At 46.9% G+C, this 21993-nt stretch overlaps 1 protein-coding gene across 2 annotated transcripts in view; it reads right to left on the bottom strand.

Annotated features, from left to right (window-relative positions):
* Nucleotides 1-21431, bottom strand: part of LOC137527864 (torsin-1A-like) — a 28137-nt gene extending 6706 nt beyond the window's left edge. For both annotated transcript variants that reach the window (XR_011023227.1, XM_068248841.1), the window contains exons 1-4: nucleotides 21247-21431; nucleotides 15536-15801; nucleotides 11898-12073; nucleotides 3960-4087 (exon numbers count right to left, since the gene is read on the bottom strand). Coding sequence is in view for 1 of the 2 variants with exons in the window: in XM_068248841.1 (XP_068104942.1) it covers nucleotides 3960-4087; nucleotides 11898-12073; nucleotides 15536-15801; nucleotides 21247-21415 (739 nt within the window). In the remaining variant the exon portion in view is untranslated. The remainder of the gene's footprint in view (nucleotides 1-3959; nucleotides 4088-11897; nucleotides 12074-15535; nucleotides 15802-21246) is intronic.
* Between the last annotated feature and the right edge of the window lie 562 nt (nucleotides 21432-21993).

Here is a 21993-nt window from a genome sequence, read left to right as displayed (position 1 = left end):
GTCCTGTGTCCTGATCACCCCTCCCAGTTGCTAAGCAACAAGAACATCATCATCAGATATCCTGTCATGCTTTGCACAGCATCAGGGGAAAAATGCCCAGGCAGTTTTCCTTTATGGGGCAGAGCTTAGCTTATGTTCAGCTAAAAATGAGGCTTTAGTAATAAAAACAAAGTTCTGATGCTGTGAAACTGTTAAAGAAACACCAAGCCTTTTTCAGTGCTGCTGAGTAGATTTCTAATCTGGAGGTTCACTTTAAAGGAATACTTAAGTGTAAAAAAAAAAAAAAGCTGGATGGTGCCCTCGCAGCCCCGCTCCGATCGTCCTGTCCCCGCCGGCGGCTACTTCCGGGTTCAGCGACAGCCGCCGACAGGCTGGGAACGGGGCTGATTTTCCGCGTTCCCAGCCGCTATATCACCCTCTATGCTGCTATAGCGTATATGTTATACGCTATAGCAGCATAGAGGGTGATATAGCGGCTGGGAATGCGGAGAATCAGTCGCGTTCCCAGCCTGTCGGCGGCTGTCGCCGAACCCGGAAGTAGCCGCTGGCGGGGACGGGACGATCAGAGCGGGGCTGCAAGAGCACCATCCAGCTTCAGGGGGCTGAGGGATGCCCCGGGTGAGTAAATATTTTTTTTTTTTTACACTTAAAGATTACTGTAGGGAGGTCGGGGGAAAATTAGTTGAAGTTACCTGGGGCTTCTAATGGTCCCCCGCAGGCATCCTGTGCCCGTGCAGCCACTCACCAATGCTCCGGCACCGCCTCTGGTTCACTTCTGAAAATTTCAGACTTTAAAGTCTGAGAACCACTGCGCCTGCATTACCGTGTCCTCGCTCCCGCTGATGTCATCAGGAGCATACTACCCAGTATGGTCTGTGTCTGCGCAGTACGCTCCTGGTGACATTAGCGGGATTAAGGATATGGCAACGCAGGCGCAGTGGTTTTCAGACTTTAAAGTCGGAAATTCCAGAAGTGAACCGGAGGCGGGGCCGGAGCATAGGTGAGTGGCTGCGGGGGCACAGGACGTCTGCGGGGGACCGTTAGAAGCCCCGGGTAAGTTCAACTCATTTTCCCCCGACCCCCTTACAGTATCCCTTTAAGTATTCCTTTAACGGTGATGGGAAGAAAAAGTTTCACTTACCTGGGGCTTTCCCAAGCCTTTTGCAGCCATCCTGTGCCCTCGACAATCTGCCGTCCCCTGCCACGGGTTAGTTTAGTTTTCGGTAAACAAGAGTCGGGCCCCTGGCCACGCATAGCCTTGTATGCGTTCCCGCCAGGGCTGTGGAGTCAGAGTTGGAGTCGAGGCAATTTTGGGCACCCGGAGTCGGAGTCGTGGTTTCATAAACGGAGGAGTCGGAATTCGGGTGATTTTTGTACAAAATCCACAGTCCTGTTAAATATTAGACCAAGGAGTCAGGGCCATTTTGGTTACCCAGAGTCGGAATCGGAGTCGTAGTTTCATAAACTGAGGAGTTGGAGTCGGAAGATTTTTCTCCCCACTCCACAGCCCTGGTTCCCACCATCAAGCGCGTCTTGCACAGGTGGAGTAAGTCTCTCTTACTGCGCCTGTGCAGGACACACTTGATGGTGGGAAGGGGTACGAGGCTGCACAGAAAACAAAACTTACCCGCGGCAGGGGACCGGAGGATAGTCAAGGGGCGGCGAGGGCACAGGATGGCTGCAGGGGGATTGGGGAAGCCCCAGGTAAGTGAAACTTTTTTTTTTTTAATCACGTTAAGGTTCCCTTTAAGGCATGGATACCTATGAGAGGGATATGGAGGCTGCCATATTTATTTCCTTTTATACAATACCAGTTGCCTGGCAGTCCTGCTGATCTTTCATGCATCAGTAGTGTCCATACCTAGACGTCAGATTTGATACAAACTTTAAATCTAAGCTAGGCATCGATTGTATAATCTGTGGTAGATCAGGTATACAATCAATGTCTTCCAGATATTGGTTGTTTGACTAGTCTACAACATTGCAGCTAAAATCTTGGCCAATACTGATCACACAATGTTAGGCTGCATGATGAAGTTATGCAAATGTCATTCATATATCATTGCCTCTGGCAAAGAACCAAATCAATATGTGCTCAAGATTTCAATCGCAATATCAATAATATACCCCATAGTTTTGCTAGATTAGTGTTAGATTCCATTAAAGGCACCATTCCCCCCCCCCCCCCCCCCCCCCCCCCAAGCCCTATCAGCCAGGTGCCCCGCCCAGCTGTCTTCCTTGCTCTTCTCCTCACGCTCCTCCTTTCTGAATTGGTCCGACAATGCTGCAGACCTGAATTATGTACTTCAGACAGCATCCCCTAGGTGGCAGCAGCGCTGCACACATTTACAGCAGACTATCTTCCTCACACTCTCTGCTGCTGGCACACTAGCAGAGAGAGAGAGAAAGAGCGCGGGAGTTGCTAGTGTGTGCCTCTTCCTCATTAATATTCACTACAGCCCTAGATGTCCCCACCCCCTCCATTTGGTGCAGTGCTGGGGCAATGGGGTTCCTCCAGCCCCTGGGAGCGAACACTTTCATTCCAGCGCAGGAGACTTGGGTGCAGCAGTGACAAACTTCAGAGCCGTCAGAAGACGGAGCTGAAGTTACTTATAAAACATTATAATTCGGCCTTCAGCAATTGCTGGAAGCCGCATTATTTCATTCCCACCATCCGTGGCGGCCTGGAGGGGAAATAGTATATAACATCGATGGGAATTTGTGCAGGAGCAGGATAAGCCATACAGGCTGTATCCTGCGCTGATTCCTCTCGTACGCCCTGGGAGCCGTCCTGTGCCCTCGCCGCAGCTCCGGTGGCTCCCAGTGTCCTCCGCTGCAGAAGCCGAGCTCGCCAGGTCGGCTTCCGGATCGGCTTCTTGTGCGTTCCACCGCGCGGGTCACGTGGTCTAGCCAACGTCATCAGGTCTGTGCTGCGCAGGCCAAAGGAGGAAGTGAGCAGTACTGAGTCGTGGCATTGGACCCGTGTGAGGCTGTGATCTGCATAGAAGCAGTGGGCAGCTGGGTAATTAACACCCTCTCTCCCACCTGACTCAATTAAGCCTCATTAGAATCACAAATTCGAGTAGCTACCTACTCGTAATTACTCGTGAGCACATCCCTAGTTCAAAGTTCAATGTATGGCGGCAATATATTATATGGAAATAAATGTGTATTTATTCTGATTTAATTTATTTGTATCCTGTTACAAGCCATTATTTGGTAATAAACCCTCATGACTTACATATTTAGGAAGCTCAGGTCATAAAATAACTATGTTTTTTTGTTTTTTAATTTTAAACGGTGCCTTTTCTTTTTTTTTAACATATTTTGTGGTAACATGAAGTGTGGGGGTGTTTAGAAGGGTTTACATTTTTTTATTTTTTTTAATCTTATTTTAACTGTGGTTTTACTTTTTCACCACAAGATTGCGCTACAAACATGATCCTGGGATGCCAGGGAGAGTTACATTTTTTTTTCTTTTACATCATTGTTTACTTTCACATTATTTTTTACATCCTCCTTTTACTTTATTATAAAATGGACATGGCCCCTGATTGGGATCATGTTTATTCATTCCAAGCACTTCCATTGGCTCGGGGAACTCATGTTCCCTTTCTCCAATCACGGATCTCAGTCATGGCGGGTGCACAGCAGCGAGTGACGCATTAAAAACGTCCTGTTGCTGTTAACAGGGTAAAACAGGAGGTTTTAATGCAGCATGTTGGCATTAAATTGTTAGCAGAAGTGTCAGTTCGGATGTGCAGGCAACAAATCAGATACGTAATTCTGCCCCAAGCACCCTTGTTGGAAGTTATCTGATCACTCTGGCTCGGTAGTTTTTGAAGTAGCTCGCAAGCCAAAAAAAGTGTTTAATGAAGAAGTGTTTAAAAACAATAGACATCCGGGAGGTTTATAGATCTCCAGAACAAGTAATGTGTCATAATTGTATGGTTACTCACTGTCCTTTGTGTTGAAGGCCTGCAGAGACAGGTGGTGCTCCACATCGCTCAGCTTAATCTCTTCTCTCTTCTTCCCAGATTTCCAGAAATCCAAAGCCAGCTGAGAGATAAATTCTCCTCCGGCATTGCTGGCAAACAGAACACAAGGGAGAAATATCAGACATTACCAGTATCTGTCGGATCGCTCAGTCTAGCTGTGTGCAACTGCATAAGATGTGCTGCCAATCACTACCAGGTACAGAATGTAACTTTACACACCTAGGCCCTAAGGGCCCGTTTCCACTTGTGCGTTGCGATTTTGTTGTGGAAAATTCGTTTGCGTTTCCATGCGGATTTTCACACGGAATCGCTCGTGGTTTGCGCTATGCGATTTTAACCATGTCAATGCCGGTAAGCATTGGCATGGGTTTTTAAGCGATAACGCACATAAAAACGCATGGAAAACCGCAAGACAAAAATGCTTGCGGTTTTCCTATTAAATTACATTAGCGGCAGTTCGCGTGCGGGTGTGCGGCATGTGAATTCTGACGTCTCTGCCGTGCAGATTTTTTCTGTACAGCAGACCGCACAGAATTCCTGACAAGTGGAAACAGTCCCATCCACTTGTATTGGGTATGCGAATCTGCATGCAGAAACCGCATGCAGATTCGCTCTAGTGGAAACGGGCCCTAAAGGAAAACAAAATGAAGCTTTTTCTCCATTTAACATTTCTTATCTTCTTTTAATCTTATCTGTAGCCCACCTTTTTCAGATCTCAGCAGGAAAGAAAGAAGCCTCGCCCTTGCCTCGTACTTCACACTGGGTGGTTTTTGAGCGATTTGCTGATCACTGGCGATGAGCAAAATGCTGCTACTAATGCAAGTCAATGGTAGTGTTCACACTGTAGTGATTGCCAGTGATTAGCGATTTGCTGCTGTGCATGCAGCATTTTTGGAGTGATTTAATTTCAATGTAAGGGCTGGTTCACATTGGGGCGATTCTTGAGCGCTTTGCTGATCGCCGGCGATTAGCAAACCACTGCCAATGTGCCCAGTGTGAACTAGCCCTCATATGCTTGCTAGCTACGGTAGTTCTTGGCCGAGACAAATATTTGACCTAGAATACAGGTGTAAAACTCAAGGCCCGCGGGCGAATGTGGCACTCCTTGCCATTTTATGTGGCCATCCAGAGCTTTAAAGGACAACTGAAGTGAGAGGTATAGGGAGGCTGCCATATTTATTTTCTCTTAAACAATACCAGTTGCCCGGCAGCCATGCTTGTCTATTTGGCTGCAGTAGTGTCTGAATCAGACCAGAAACAAGCATGCAGCTAATCTTGTCAGAATAATGTCAGAATCACATGATCTGCTGCATGCTTGTTCAGGGTCTATGGCTAAAAGTATTAGAGGCAGAGGATCAGCAAGATAGCCAGGCGACAAGTATTGCTTAAAAGAAAATAAATATGGCAGCCTCCATATACCTCTCATATACTTCTCACTTTAGCTGACCTTTAAAGAGACACTGAAGCGAAAAAAAAAATATGGTATACGGTAATGATTTGTATGTGAAGTACAGCTAAGAAATAAAACATTAGGAACAGAAGTCTAATATTGTTCAAAGTACAGGAAGAGTTAAACTCCAGTTATCTATGCAAAAGAGCCATTGAGCTCCAGACTTTCTGGCAGAGAACTTCTGAAGCTTGTCATCTCAACTGTCAGTCACTGTATCTTCTTTTTCCTGCAGAGGACAGGTCAAAGGTTCACTGGCCTGCTCTGTAAAATCATTTAGAATGCCGAGTAGTGTGTAAACTGCAAATATTAGAGAATGATGCAATGTTATTAAAAAACACTATATAAAACTGAAAATAAAAAGAATATTTTCTTTGCTACTAATGTTCTAGTAATTATCTGTAGTGTACAACCAATTCATTATATCATAATTTTTTTTCCGCTTCAGTGTCTCATTAACCACCTTAGCGGTAATGACGAGCTCAGCTCGTCCATTACCGCTGCAGTGGATATCTCCGGCCCCTGTGGGCTGATTTTGATCATTTTTTTTTTTCATACACGCAGCTAGCACTTTGCTAGCTGCGTGTGGGGTCTGATCGCTGCTGCTCCGTGGCGATTGGGAGCCCCCCCGCCCAGACCCTTGCACAGCCTGGCCCCACGCTATGGGGCTGGATAGGACACCCCACCCCCCTCCCCGACGCCGTGACGTGGATGACGTCATCCCGATCGTCGCCATGGCGACGAGGAAAGCCAAGCAGAAAATCCCATTTACAACGGGATTTTCTGCTTGCTATAAAAGCCGGCGGCGATCGGACTAGATGGGCAGATGCGCCCTCTAGTGGTGAATCATGTAGCTAACTAAAAGTTAGCTACAGTGATTCAAAGAAAAAAAAAAATGAAAAAAATAAAATAAAACTATCTGCATGCCACCCTGGCGATTTTAACAGAACACCAGGGTGGTTAAATATACATCACTGTAAGCAGGATGCCTTCCTAACCACAGGAGCACACCCGTGACAGTGTCACCAACAACCCATGGTAAAACACACACACACACACACACACACACACACACACACACACACACACACACACACACACACACACACACACACACACACACACACACACACACACACACACACACACACACACACACACACACACACACACGGATCCAAGCTTCTCTCCCCTCCCCTAGTAAAACACACACTTACTGTATTTCCTTACCCAGCCTCCTCTCCCCACTTTGTAGAGTAGCACAAAGGAGCAGTGTATTTACCAGCTCAAGCGATGCGTTGGTCTCTTCTGTTCTTCCAGCAGCTGAATGCTCTATGCTTGGATACAAACTCCAGCTCCTGATCACATGACGTGCATTGGGAGCCAGAGGTGTGCAGCATAGAGCACGTGGCTGTCAGGTAGTACAAAGGAAACCTGACGCAGCGCTGAAGCAGGTAAATATTACACTGCCAATAAATCCTTTCCGGCAAACAAGCCCTTCTTTTTTTTAACTTTCAATCCAACCTCCCACTAATTAAAGCTGGTTTGGCATTCAATGAATTCAGATAAAGGCAATCAAACCGCCACTGTCTGTATTATAAAAATATAAATCTTTATTATGTCACAACTGCTTTGTTTTCCAAGTAAGTTACACAACCCTTTTAAAACCAAAACAGGCCTCTTGCTCTGTGGGAGCGCTCCCCGCGTTCACAACTACCACCTCACACTACGTACATAAGCTCAGAAACAGAGTGTGTGTACAACACTGTACACAAATTGTGCCGAGTGTGCATCGGGCTGTGTAAGCAGCCACCTACCCAGCCCTGTAAAGCTTGCATTGGGGCGTGCAAGGAGGCGAGTATTGCACTTACTGTCATTTTGTACTAGAAGACTCACTTTTTCTCACCCAAAAGTGGGGGAAAAAAGTCACTGCGTCTTATAGTCCAAATGCAGAGAGTTCCTGACTTGTGAACGCCGGCCAATACCAACCTGCAACCCGCAGCAATGTCGGGGACTCCCTGTACTGTGCCCATGCAGAGGAGGACACAGGGACAAAGGGGGACACAAAGGGGCATAGAGGAGGACACAAGAGGACACCAGGGGGAAAGAGGTACAAGCGGGCATGAGTTACAAAGGGGGCATAATCCACAAGATGCCCCTTCATCCTGGATGCACCAGGTTTAGTATATATTTTTTCCCCTGGTTTTTGTCCTCTAAACCAGTGTTCCCCAACCCTGTCCTCAAGGTCCACCAACAGTGCATGTTTTGTGGAAATCCACAGAGGTAGGTAATCAGCTCTGCTGAGACACTAACCACTTTACCCCCGCGCGTACGTATTTCTCCGCCCCTTTTTCCATCCTTTAAAAACCAGGGATGGAGAAACACGTACTTTCCGCGTTCCCGACGCTGTCCGCGCTCCCGCTCGTAAACACGCCGCCCGCCGCTAGTAAAACCGCCGCCGCCCGCTCGCCCGGAGATCAATGAACGGGAAAATCCATTCCCGTTCGTTGATCTAAGCCCCACAATGACCCGCTGCTCTCCTATGGGCAGCGCGATCATTGTGAGAAGAAACTCACGTGTCCAGCCTCCTTATTCTTCCTCCAAGCTTCCGGAAGGAGGCTTGGAGGTCGCAATAAAGCAAAAAGTTACTGTGGCCATCTTGTGGCCAAATAGTAAACTACACCCTACACATACAAATAAATGACTTTTACACAAAAAATTAACTCATTACCTCCCACACTCCCCATTTTTTTTTTTATTGGTAATTAAAAAAAAATTCAAAAATTTACAATTAAAAAAAATACATAATTAGTTACCTTAGGGACTGAACTTTTTAAATATTTAAGTCAAGAGGGTATAACACTGTTACTTTATAAACTATGGGCTTGTAATTAGGGATGGACGCAAAACTGAAAAAAATGCACCTTTATTTCCAAATGAAATATTGGCGCCAAACATTGTGATAGGGACATAATTTAAACGGTTTTATAACCGGGACAAAAGGGCACATAAATTTCATGGGTTTTAATTACAGTAGCATGCATTATTTAAAAACTATAATGGCCGAAAACTGAAAAATAATTTTTTTTTTCCCCACATTTTTCCTATTTTCCCATTAAAACACATTTAGAAAAAAATAATTCTTGGCATAATGTCCCACCTAAAGAAAGCCTAATTGGTGGCGGAAAAAACAAGATATAGTTCATTTCATTGCGATAAGTAATGATAAAGTTATAGACGAATGAATGGAAGGAGCGCTGAAAGGTGAAAATTGCTCTGGTGGTCAGGGGGTAAAACCCCTCAGTGGTGAAGTGGCTAATTACCCCACCTGTGCATGTTTGTGGGTTTCTGCAAAACATGCACTGTTGGTGGGCCTTAAAGAGGAACTGTAACATCAAACTGTCCCCTGTGGGGTACTCACCTCGGGTGGGGGAAGCCTCGGGATCCTAATGAGGCTTCCCACGCCATCCTCCGTCCCTCGGGGGTCTCGCTGCAGCCCTCCGTACAGCAGCGACGTAAATATTAACCTTCCCGGCTCCTGCGCAGGCGCTCTGACGGCTGTCGGCTCCGAAGTAGGCGGAAATACCCGATCGCCGTCGGGTCTGCTCTACTGCGCAGGCGCAAGTTTCCGGCGCCTGCGCAGTAGAGCGGACCCGACGGAGATCGGGTATTTCCGTCTAGTTCCGAGCCGAAAGCAGCCACAGCGCCCCCGCTGGAGCCAGCAAAGGTAAATATTGAAGCTACAGTCGGCTCTGTCGCCGGCTGTTCAGAGGGCTGCAGCGAGACCCCCGTGGGACAGAGGACGGCGTGGGAAGCCTCATTAGGATCCCGAGGCTTCCCCCACCCGAGGTGAGTACCCCCCAGGGGATGTTTTTGATGTTACAGAGTCTCTTTAAAGACAGGGTTGGGGAACACTGCTCTAAACCTAGGTGTGTCTTATGGTCAGGAGTGTCTTATAGTAAAAAAAAAATACGGTACTTCCTACACTGCCAAGTCATTTTAATTACTCATTGGCAGCTTCGGCGGAACTAGTGGGACAGCGCGGGCAGCGCTGTACAGCCTTTCCTGGTCCTCTTATTTCTTATACTTGGTGAGTCTTTTGCTTCCTACGATCTCCTTCCCTGCTTGTTCATGCACTTTAGGTGACTTCAGATTTGGCTATTGCGGCCATCTTTTTGCACTAACTTCCACTTCAAGACAGTTCTTGTCTCCATTTTCTTGGCTATTTGATCAACTGCTGTAGTCCTGATTGAATGCTTCTGCCTATTATCAGATCAAAAGAGAGGGGGTTTCTTTTTCTTTTTTGTTTAAATATCATTTTAATTACTCAATATCTCTATAAAGCTCAGACGAGCAAACAATATCGGAGGTTTGAATTCAGAGATGGCACAATGATGGTCTGCCGATCGTTAGCCAAAGGGCGAAAATGAGGAGCCGGAAGTGTGTACCTAGCCACGTGTAACGACGTCTGAAAGCGATTATCGCCTGAACCTGGTCTGCAGGGACGATAATCTGTCTTTCGCTGCCACCGGGAACTTTATTTTAACGATTCTCAGCAGACCCATCGTTCCTTGTATGTCTCCTGCGCGCTAGATAGGACTGCGTTTTTTGATCAACAACAGGCATTGAGCTAAAGCACTACTGTATAACGTTCTATAACCATCTTATATATATACATATATGTGATCTTATCCTCTATAATAAAACCTAACTGTCCCTGTGTCATCCTCTTTCCCTGTCTGTGTGAACCTGGGTTTTTTGTACTGTGCATGTGCGCAGTACAGACAACCGTTGGGACAGGAGGATGGGCCAGGGAGCCAGGCGGGCGTGTGCGCGCATGTGCACTAACATGCAGCGGCGGTGGCATCACTACCTATAGCCCGTTTTTAAATGGGCTTGGGTAGACTAGTATTCTATATTTATCTCAGTTCTGACATGCTTAATAGTTACATTTTCAATTTGCGCGGAACCCTTGTTAAGTGGCTGGAACACCCTATTCCCGGGAAGCTGGCAGTCAGTGAGCCATATTCTCATAGCTTACAGCTTGGCTCCCTTCGGTATGCGATGGTCTCACATACATCAGATATTCTATAGCAGTGTTCCACAACCTCAAGGCTCGCCAACATGTTTTGTGGAAGTTCACAGAGGTTGTTCATCAGCTCCGAATCACATGAATGAGAAATGTGGAGCTTAGATGTGGAGTTCTGCTGTGTCTATCAACGGCTGCTGAACACTGCCTTCGAAAGTGGATCAACTGCTTTGCCATTGGAATGAAAGAAGGCAATTGTTCAGACGATGGTTTGCGCAATCACCACTGCAGATCCCTCGTTTCATCTCCAGACACTGCATGCAGCGTCTCAGAGCTGTTTGCCAGCAATGGAGTGAATCGCTATCAGAAGCAGACAACTGCTTGTAACCGCTTGAAACCTCTGCATTAGTCCTTTTAGGCGCATAGATGAAGTATCCCAGAATGCATGCAGTGTCCCAAAATGCATGAAGTATAAAAGGAAGTGACCCAAGATGCATTTCTACATGAACTGCAAAGTGACTAGAGAGACACCATGGATGCAGCAGTCAAGCTTGGAGAGCTTGTGTACCAGATCCAAAGCCATCCAGGGATTTGGAATACCAGCAGTGCAGGCTATCCCATCCTACATCCATACGCTTCCCGCAACAAGGACTTCCATGTTTATTTCAACAACAGCGTTCAAATGCCCTGCTCTGCAGACGTCCACCTGAACCAACCCTAATTACCACACCTGTGAATGTTTGTGTTTTTTGGGGGCAAAACATACAGTTGGTGGGCCACCTTGAGGACACGGTTGGTGAACTCTGTTCTATAGGGGTTATAACTGGATGGCTGGACATGAAGAGATCTCTGTGCTTGAAAACAAGAAAACAGAACCGAGAGCCAAATCTGGTGTAGTATGTTCAACCAATATGGGAAAAAATGTAAATGAGAATATACTCACAAGTGTGGGTCACCACAAAGGCGACCACTGTAACGGCAGGTGGGGAGAATTTTTACCTGACCCCACTCAGGTATAAAAAGTCGCTCTCTATAGAAAGAAATTGGGGATACACCCCTCCACCCAGGGTGGACAAGATATGAATGAAATTGGTGAATAGAGGCGCCAAAACAGGATAAGATGAGTTAAAAACCGTTTAAAAAGGAGGAGGTGGGTGGAACCACTACCCTCACTAAAAATGACCAGGCTAAAAACAAGCCATAGATGATACAAAAAAAAATTTAATCTCCAAAATACAGTGCACTGTATTATGGAGATTAAAAAATTTTTTTGTATCATCTATGGCTTGTTTTTAGCCTGGTCATTTTTAGTGAGGGTAGTGGTTCCACCCACCTCCTCCTTTTAAACGGTTTTTAACTCATCTTATCCTGTTTTGGTGCCTCTATTCACCAATTTCATTCATGAAGAGATCTCTGCTCTTACCCAAGAAAGATGAAGATGGCCTTCTGGTAAGACACGCCGTCGAGCACATCATTGTAATCCAGATAGGGCTTTATGGTATCTATAAGGCCCGGGTGCATCTTATCCACCTCATCAAATATAAAGATGGATCTCTCACACTTTGACACGTTTCCTTTGATCCACATCTGTAACTGGTCCTGTAATGGTATTGAAAAAAAAGAAAAGAAAAGTAAGACAATCACCAACTGTTTCAAACATTTTTAGACCTGAAACTTTAGTCTTCAGAGGGTAGAAGGTCCCTACACCCAGGGCTGTGGAGTTGGAACAAAAATAATCCAACCCCCTTTAAAATTTATGAAACCAACAACTCCAGGTACTCAAAATTGCTCCGACTCCTCAACTCTGACTCCACAGCCCTTGCAGGGCTATAGAGTGGGTACAAAAATCATTCAATCTCCAACTCGGATTCCCCAGATAATGAAACCACCAACTCAGACTACCCAAAAAGTGCTTCGACTCCTCGACTGACTCCACAGCCCTGCCTTCAGCTAAACATCTGCAGACTATACCACTGCAGAGTACAGTAATGTCTACTGAAAAAGAGCAGTATCATATCTATGAGTGCAGTAACACAAAGGCTAGCCATACTCTGCTCTCTGACTTCCCCAGCTTGTCCTCACATGCCACCTTACTGTCTTCACTCCTGAATCGCTTCAACTCCGCTACTATCGAGTTGACTCTCTGCTCCTCATTGTGTGGTACGCGGGTGCCTTGGCCAGAGACAAGTAAAAGTTTCAGAGTTATCAAAGCAGCTGAGAGGAGCATCAGAACTTCCCTCCCATCTCTGGACCTCCTGTACCACTCCAGACTGCCACCCAGAGCAGCCAGGATTGAAAAAGATCCCTCCCACCCCGGCAACCACTACCTCAACCTACAGTGGGATGCAAAAGTTTGGGCAACCGTGTTAATCGTCATGATTTTCCTGTATAAATCGTTTGTTGTTACGATAAAAAATGTCAGTTAAATATATCATATAGGAGACATACATAGATATTTGAGAAGTGAAATGACGTTTATTGGATTTACAGAAGGTGAGCAGTAATTGTTTAAACAAAATTAGGCAGGTGCATACATTTGGGCACCACAAAAAAGAAATGAAATCAATATTTCGTAGATCCTCCTTTTGCAGAAATTACAGCCTCTGAACGCTTCCTGTAGGTTCCAATGAGAGTCTTGATTCTGCTTGAAGGTATTTTGGACCAATCCTCTTTATAAAACATCTCTAGTTCATTCAGGTTTGATGGCTTCTGAGCATGGACAGCTCTCTTTAACTCACACCACAGATTTTAAATTATATTCAGGTCTGGGAGTTGAGACGACCATTCCAGAACGTTGTACTTGTTCCTCTGCATGAATGCCTTAGTGGATTTTGAGCAGTGTTTAGGGTTGTTGTCTTGTTGAAAGATCCAGCCCCAGTGCAGCTTCAGATTTGTCACCGATTCCTGGACATTGGTCTCCAGAATCTGCTGATACTGAGATACTGGAATGCATACGTCCCTCAACTTTGACAAGATTCCCAGTCCCAGCACTAGCCACACAGCCCCACAGCATGATGGAACCACCACCATATTTTACTGTAGGTAGCAGGTGTTTTTCTTAGAGTGATGTGTTCTTTTTCCTCCATGCATAACACCCCCTAGTTATACCCAAATAACTTAATTTTAGTTTCATCAGTCCACAGCACCTTATGTCAAAATTAAGCTGGCGTGTCCAAATGTGCTTTAGCATACCTCAAGCGGCTCTATTTGTGCTGCGGGTGGAGAAAAGTCTTCCTCTGCATCACTCTAGCATACAGCATCTCCTTGTTTAAAGTGTGCCAAATGGTTGAACGATGCACAGTGACTATCTGCAGCAAGATAATGTTGTAGAGGTCTTTGGTGCTGGTCTGTGGGTTGACTGACTGTTCTCACCATTCGTCGCTTCTGTCCATCTGAGATTTTTCTTGGTCTGCCACTTCAAGCCTTAACTTGAACTGAACCTGTGGTCTTTCATTTCCTCAATATATTCCAAACTGTGGAAACAGACAGCTGAAATCTCTGAGACAGCTTTCTGTATCCTTCCCCTAAACCATGATGGTGAACAATCTTTATCTTCAGGTCATTTGAAAGGTGTTTTGAAACCCCCATGTTGCTACTCTTCAGAGAAATTTGAAAGAGGAGTGAAACTTACAACTGACCCCTTAAATACGCTCTCATAATTGGATTCACCTGTGTATGTAGGTCAGGGGTCACTGAGCTTACCAAGCCAATTTGAGTTCCAATAATTAGTTCTAAAGGTTTTAGAATCAATAAAATGACAAATTTATGCACATGCCTAATTTTATTTAAACATTTATTGTGCACTTTCTGTAAATCCATTAAACGTCATTTCACTTCTCAAATATCACTGTGTGTCTCCTATATGATATATTAAACCGACATTTTTATCCTAACAACCAACGATTTATACAGGAAAATCATGACAATTAACAAAGTTGCCCAAACTTTCGCATCCCACTGTAGATATGTACGTTGGAGCCAGGCTGTAGAGGTCTTTGTAAGTGAAGGAAATGAAAGGTTTATTTACCCATAAATCATAGTCCTTCCTGCGCTTCAAATAGGTCCATGTGTCCTGTTAGTCGTGTTCCAAGCCTCACTGCCGTCACTTCCTCCTTCCAGCTTAAAAGAGGAAGTGACGGCAGCAAGGCTTGAAAGCGACTAACAGGACGCATGGACCCATTTGGAGTGCAGGAAGGACGCTGATTTATGGGTAAATAACCCTTTCATTCCCCGCCGCTCAGCTGCTGTAATTAACCAGCCTGGCGGTATGGACGAGCTCAGCTCGTCCATCACCGCCGGAGGCTGCCGCTCAGGCCCTGCTGGGCTGATTTTCATCAAATAAAGTGCAGCACACGCAGCCGGCACTTTGCCAGCCGCGTGTGCTGCCTGATCGCCGCCGCTCTGCGGCGATCCGCCGCGAGCAGCGGCGAAAGAGGGTCCCCCCAGCCGCCTGAGCCCAGCATAGCCGGAACAAAAAGTTCCGGCCAGCGCTAAGGGCTGGATCGGAGGCGGCTGACGTCAGGACGTCGGCTGACGTCGATGACGTCACTCCGCTCGTCGCTATGGCGACGATCTAAGCAAAACAAGGAAGGCCGCTCATTGCGGCCTTCCTTGTTTATTCTGGGCGCCGGAGGCGATCGGAAGAACGCCTCCGGAGCGCCCTCTAGTGGGCTTTCATGCAGCCAACTTTCAGTTGGCTGCATGAAATAGTTTTTTTTTTATTAAAAAAAAACCCTCCCGCAGCCTCCCTGGCGATCTTATCAGAACGCCAGGGTGGTTTTAAACCTCATTTGAATCATGAGTAATCACTCGTGATTAAGGTCGGTGATCATCCCTGGAAAATACAGAGATGTGGGCCACAGGAGCGGCAGAGATGGTGGCTACCTGATCCGGGGGCTGAGCGTTTATTTTATTTTATGTCCCCACCTCGGGCTCTCTTTAAAAGGTTATCATGTTGTTGCTTAACTTTTAGAGCAGAGAGGAAGTTCTGAGTTCAGGTCTGCTTTAACAGTTACATTTCAGACAGGTAATGCAGAATGAATATACTTTGTTCTGATTTACCTTGTATTTGGGCACAAGGTTGGAGTGTGGAAAATGCAGGGTGGACACAAACTGGTGCACATATTTACTGTTCTGGCCCTCCGGATAGATATGACGGGTCAGGATCTGACTGATGTAGTTCTTGCCAGTGCCGGTCCAGCCGTGAAAGGAAAGCACGAGGGGTTTCTTAGGGTTTTTGTTTCTTAAGTATCCCGGCACGGCCTTCAGAATCACCCGCTTGGCCAGGTGCTGCCCAAAGATGCGATCATCAAAGTCTTCTTGTAGAGCTGGAGGAGGAAGGAAGATTACTGACTGATATTCACACCCGCAAGACAGCAATAAACACATCCAATACAGTTAAAGTTTAACTTTAAAGAAATCTATAAAGGTCAACTCTATAAATTGAAACCAATCTTGACTGGAGAATCTTGAAATGCTAACCAAAGGCGGATTACTCAATACACCATCCAGCAGTAAGAATTGTGACCAGACATGGTTTGCTCGACAGAGATTGCGGACAGCTTCTCTAAGGGCCCAAACACATGCCTGACTTAAAGGATACCCGAAGTGACATGTGACATAATGAGAGACATGTGATTTGTGTGCTAGGCACTGAACATAAACTATGCTGTGTTCCTTTTTTTCTTTCTCTGCCTGAAAGAGTTAAACATCAGGTATGTAAGTGGCTGACTCAGTCCTGACTCAGACAGGAAGTGACTACAGCGTGACCCTTACTGATAAGAAATTTCCCATTTTATCTCTTTCTTGCTCTCAGAAGCCATTTTCTGCTAGGAAAGTGTTTTGAAGTTGGAATTTCTTATCAGTGAGGGTCACATTGTAGTCACTTCCTGTCTGAGTCAGGACTGAGTCAGCCAATTACATACTTGATATTTAACTCTTTCAGAGAGACTAGAAGGAAAAAAATTGTGTGCTAGGCACTGTACATACATATGTCTATCTCATCATGTCACATGTCACTTCGGGTATCCTTTAAAGAAAACCAGAGATGAATAAAAAGCCTGTTTTTATACTTAATAGGGGCTTCCTCCAGCCCCAGAAGCATGGATGCGTCCCGCGCGGTCCTCACGCGTGCCTCCTGCGGTCCGGCCGGAATCCTCTGTTCAGCTGCAATCAAACAATGATAGACGGCTCAGTCGGGCTTAGTGATGTCAGCCGGGGCCTTCCGCACATGTGCAGAAGGCCCCCTGCTGACGTCACACAGCCGCTTACCAGAGCAGATCGCGGCCGCATCTGTGCTTATGGGGCTGGAGGAAGCCCCGGGTAAGTAAAAAACATGCTTTTAATTCATCTCTGGGTCACTTTAAAGAGAAACCGTAACCAAGAATTGAACTTCATCCCAATCAGTAGCTAATATCCCCTTTCCCATAAGAAATCTATTCCTTTTCACAAATGGATCATTAGGGGGCTCTGTATGGCTGATGTTGTGTTGAAAACCCTCCCAAGTGTGATGTCAGGACCATGGTTGCCCAAGGGGATCAGTTCCTGAATTTCGATGGGCGACATCAGCTGGTAGTGTGTATGCTGCATTAGTGGGACATTATCGGAGGTGAGAGAGGGTCCTGGCGGCACAGGGAAGGGGGGGGAGGGGTTAGTGGCTGCAGGCTGTGGCTCGGGGGGGCGGCACTAAAGGACAGGAGGGATCTCGAGGGGAGAGGAGGAAATACAGAGAGATTTTAGTTCATTTTAGTTTCAAGTACAGTAGAATCCCTTTATAGTAAACTCCAAGGGACAGGGAAATGAGGTTTAGGTCTGGCTCACACTATACACTGCAGTGCAGCGCATATGGTGTGCGATACGCAAGAACGCCAGAATTGCATAGACAGCACTTCTGCCGCTCCCATCATATGCGCTGCACAGCAGTGTGATGCACTATCGCACTGATGCATGCATTTATGGCAAATCGCAACACTGATCCCATTCCCTATAATGAATGGGACCAGCAGCGCATGGCAACACAGATGTCAGTGCGATCATATGCGCTCCAATCACACGGCCATCTGCATTGCCTAATGTGAACAGGGCCTAACTATATCAGAAATGATCATATTCAAGCACATACAGTAGAGTCACTTTTTCTTTTCAATGCTTCAGTAAGCGAGCACAGACAGTCTCTACAATAGATCAAAATGTACAGTGCTCAGAGTGCAGGGGTTTGCATGCAATAATCACACACCAGCTTGCACAGGAAGCATAATTCTCTCTAGTTAACCTGCTGAGCGGTCTGGACGAGCTCAGCTCGTCCAACACCGCCAGAGGCTGCCGCTCAGGCCCTGCTGGGCCGATTTTGATGAAATAAAAAGCAGCACACGCAGCCGGCACTTTGCCAGCCGCGTGTGCTGCCTGATCGCCGCCGCTCTGCGGCGATCCGCCGCGAGCAGCGGCGAAAGAGGGTCCCCCCAGCCGCCTGAGCCCAGCGTAGCCGGAACAAAAAGTTCCGGCCAGCGCTAAGGGCTGGATCGGAGGCGGCTGACGTCAGGACGTCGGCTGACGTCGATGACGTCACTCCGCTCGTCGCTATGGCGACGATGTAAGCAAAACAAGGAAGGCCGCTCATTGCGGCCTTCCTTGTTTATTCTGGGCGCCGGAGGCGATCGGAAGATCGCCTCCGGAGCGCCCTCTAGTGGGCTTTCATGCAGCCAACTTTCAGTTGGCTGCATGAAATAGTTTTTTTTTTTATTTAAAAAAAAACCCTCCCGAAGCCACCCTGGCGATTTAATCAGAACGCCAGGGTGGTTAATGCAGGTACAGTACTCATAGTGTGTCCACATGTCTGTGCAGCCTGAATAATGTTGTAGCGTTGCAGCCATGCACAAGCAAGTCACAGATGGCAGGCAATTCCCTCAGTATTCAGGCAGCAGCCTGCACAGGAAGCATACGTCTCACCGGCTGGTGCTTTTGAGAGGGGTGGGGGAAATAAAACCTTGTTCTGCCATGGGAATGCAGCATTTCAGCATCGCTCATATTGCTTACCATAAATAGCCAGTTAAAAATAAATTACCGCCACTCCCCTCAAGGTGTCCCCCCTGCTATGCTTCTGCTCTGCCCAGGGCGCTATGCAAAGTATTAGCACAGCAAAGCACTCTTACTCACCTGCTAGCATGGTCCCTCCTCTGTGACTACTGTCACCTCCTGAACCGGCCGTGTACGCGAGTGTGTACATGCTGCTGGGTCACTATGTGTGCGCCGGGAGATGACTGCAGCACAGAGGAAGGAATGTGGCTGGAGAGGTGAGTGAGAATGGTTTGCGGCGTTATACCCTGCATAGGGCTCCGGGGAGGGCAGCATTGGCAGGCAGCAATCATCACCAGCTCTAGCCAACACACCCACACCACGTGTAGATACCAGTGCACCCCTGCCCAGCAAGTTTGATCAGTACTGTTGGTCATTTTCTGCTAGATATTGATTGAAATTATGATTGGGCAGCAGTCTTCAGCAGATTCGATCACAGTGATCGAATCTGCTAAAGAATGTCTCATAGTGTAAAGGCACCTTTACATGTACTATAAGGCGCAACAATCTATATACACTATAGGCAATACAGCAGTGTTCTCCCCAGGCTCTTTTAGCCGGGTGATCCACCCGGCTAGTTTTGGTGGGTACCCAGCTGTCATCAGCTTGCCTCCTCCTCTGGGGAGGACACTGTACAGTATTAGAAAGGGAAAAAGATCTAAGGCAGTGGTTCCCAACCTTTTCCGGCCCAGGGAACACTTTCTGATCATATTTTTCTCCGGGGAACGGCGGGGGGCGCGAGGGTGTTTGCGCGACCTAGTGGACAGTGCCGTGTGTAGCAGGCTATGGGGGGGGGGGGGGGGGGGGCTGGGGTGCGGCTGCATAGCTAGCATAGTTGCCCCAGTATAGGGAGTTTAGTTGCCCCAGTATGGTTAGTGTAGTTACCCCAGTATAGTGCCCCAGTATAGCTAGTATAGTCCCAGTATGGATAGGTAGTGCCCCAGTATAGTCCCAGTATGGATAGGTAGTGCCCCAGTATAGGTAGGTAGTGCCCCAGTATAGCCAGTAAAGTGCCCAGTATAGCTAGTATGGTACCCAGTATAGCTAGTATAGTGCCCAGCATACCTAGCATAGTGCCCAGCATAGCTAGCATAGGTGGGTAGTGCCCCAGTATAGTGCCCAGTATAGCTAGTATAGTTGCCCCCAGTGTAGCTAGTTTAGTTGCCCCCAGTATAGCTAGTTTAGTTGCCCCCAGTATAGCTAGTTTAGTTGCCCCCAGTATAGCTAGTTTAGTTGCCCCCAGTATAACTAGTTTAGTTGCCCCCAGTATAGCTAGTACAGTTCTCCCCAGTATAGATGCCCAGGAGGGGGGAAGCAGCGCTAGAAGGAGGGGCAGTGGAGGCAGCGGTGGGGAGGGGGGAAATATCCCCCCCCCCTCCCTCACCTGGGACCCCTCCTTCTGCCTCTCTCCCCCTCCATTTCGCGGTGGCAAGTGCGGGCTCGGCGGCGGGGAGACATGCGCAGACTTATCACTTCTGCGTTCCAAGCGCCGGCAGCGTCATGTCGTCAGATCTCCGCCTTCAATGCCGCCCACTGTTCTTCCGCTAATTAGGAAGCACAGTGGGCGGCATTGAAGGCGGAGATCTGACGACATGACGCTGCCGGCGCTTGGAACGCAGAAGTGGTAAGTCTGCGCATGTCTCCCCGCCGCCGAGCCCGCACTTGCCACCGCTAAATGGAGGGGGAGAGAGGCAGAAGGAGGGGTCCCAGGTGAGGGAGGGGGGGGATATTTCTCCCCTCCCCACCGCTGCCTCTACTGCCCCTCCTTCTAGCGCTGCTTCCCCCCTCCTGCGTACTGAACGCCAGACCTGGACGGCACACCTGGCAACATGCCGCGGCACACTAGTGTGCCGCGGCACAGCGGTTGAAAAACGCTGATCTAAGGTACATCCGAACTTTAAGCACATATAAATATTCTAAAACTGAATCAAACTTCAAAAAAAAAAAAACAACAACAAACAAAAAAACAAACAAACACCAAACTTTGAAAGTTCAGTCTGAAAGTGACAGGTGACAGCCCCGCCCCCTAATTGGCTGGATCTCTGCATAGGGTGCCTATAATGCTAGGTACACACTATAGCCGATTTACTGTCAGATCGATTATTTGCAATATGTCCGATTTGCTTTCCGATCGATTTCCAAGCATTTTATGACCGATTTCCGTTAACTTTAATAGGAAATCGATCGGAAAATGCTCGGAAATCGATCAGAAAGTAAATTGGACATGTTGGAAATAATCGATCTGACAGTAAATCGGCCAGAAAATCTCATAGTGTGTACCCAGCATTAGGGTACAATTTTTTCATCAGATGTGATCTTTGGACGCAATTTTTACAATCATACCGTACAGAAAACCGTGTGGCAAAAATCAATTGTAAAATGATTCTATGGTCAATTGGAACAGAAAATGCAATCGACCCAAATGTTGGATTCTACAATCAAAGCGGAAGAGAGAAAATGCTGTGATCGACTGTTTATGGGAACAAACGATAATTACCTCCTGCTTACTTTTGATATTAAAAATTGCATCAAAAGAAAGTAATGTGTGATAAGTGAAAAAAAAATTGTTCTGTTAATGGGCACCTTATAGGCTTCCCACTACAGGACCACCGACATACATACAATCTTCCTGCACATGCACTGGTTGTATGTAGAGTACACGGGGCATACTGGGATCTGTAGTCCCCCTGCAGCCAGCTTACCTGTGACATTGATGTTCCCTTCCAGCTGACACTTCCCTTGTGAGAGCCAGTCTCTCCCATAATAGCTGGCCACTCCTAGCACTATGGCACCAATCCCCATAGAGATCGGCTCTATACATCGTGCTACAACCGGCAGCAGCAACCAGACCGTCACTCTCAACAGTTTCATTTCACCCACCAAAGTGTGAGCAGGAAGAGAACTTCCCAGATGACAGGACACACCACTTCCGCCCTCAGCGGCGGCCATCTTTGCTGAGGGCAAACTTCCCTCTCTTTCGCTCATCAATGCATTCTTATTCCTCATATATTTCTGAACTTTGATCGTTATTGCATCAGCCACTGGGGCAAGTGTTTCTATCTTTGCTTCAGGCTTCAGTAATACCTGCTTGTAGGGAGGGCGCAGTGATGGCATGTAAACCATTTAATTTCAGTAGCTAGAACTGAATTGCAGCTGAACTGAAACTTTGCATTGGGATAATCATATTTCAGAGGTTAAAGTGGACCTGAACTCCTGTGATCGAAAACATTTAGAAATGCACCTTGTATGTATTTAGAGAGTTTAGCCTATCTAATTTATCCTTGTCTGTGACTAATCACAAGTTGTAGTTTGATCAGTTGTCAGCTGCCTGCCTTAGTAGAGTAGCTAATTTGTAAACACATGATATTAACCCTATGTCTGCTTCCATGAAAGCAGGAAGTAGAAACTGCAGATTTATTGGAGGATTTCTATGAGCTGTAACAAAGAAA

Source organism: Hyperolius riggenbachi, chromosome 8 (assembly GCF_040937935.1).
Source record: "Hyperolius riggenbachi isolate aHypRig1 chromosome 8, aHypRig1.pri, whole genome shotgun sequence".
NCBI lineage: Eukaryota > Metazoa > Chordata > Amphibia > Anura > Hyperoliidae > Hyperolius > Hyperolius riggenbachi.
The sequence above is the reverse complement of the archived record's forward strand: the minus strand, read 5'-3'. Positions and strand labels throughout refer to the sequence as shown.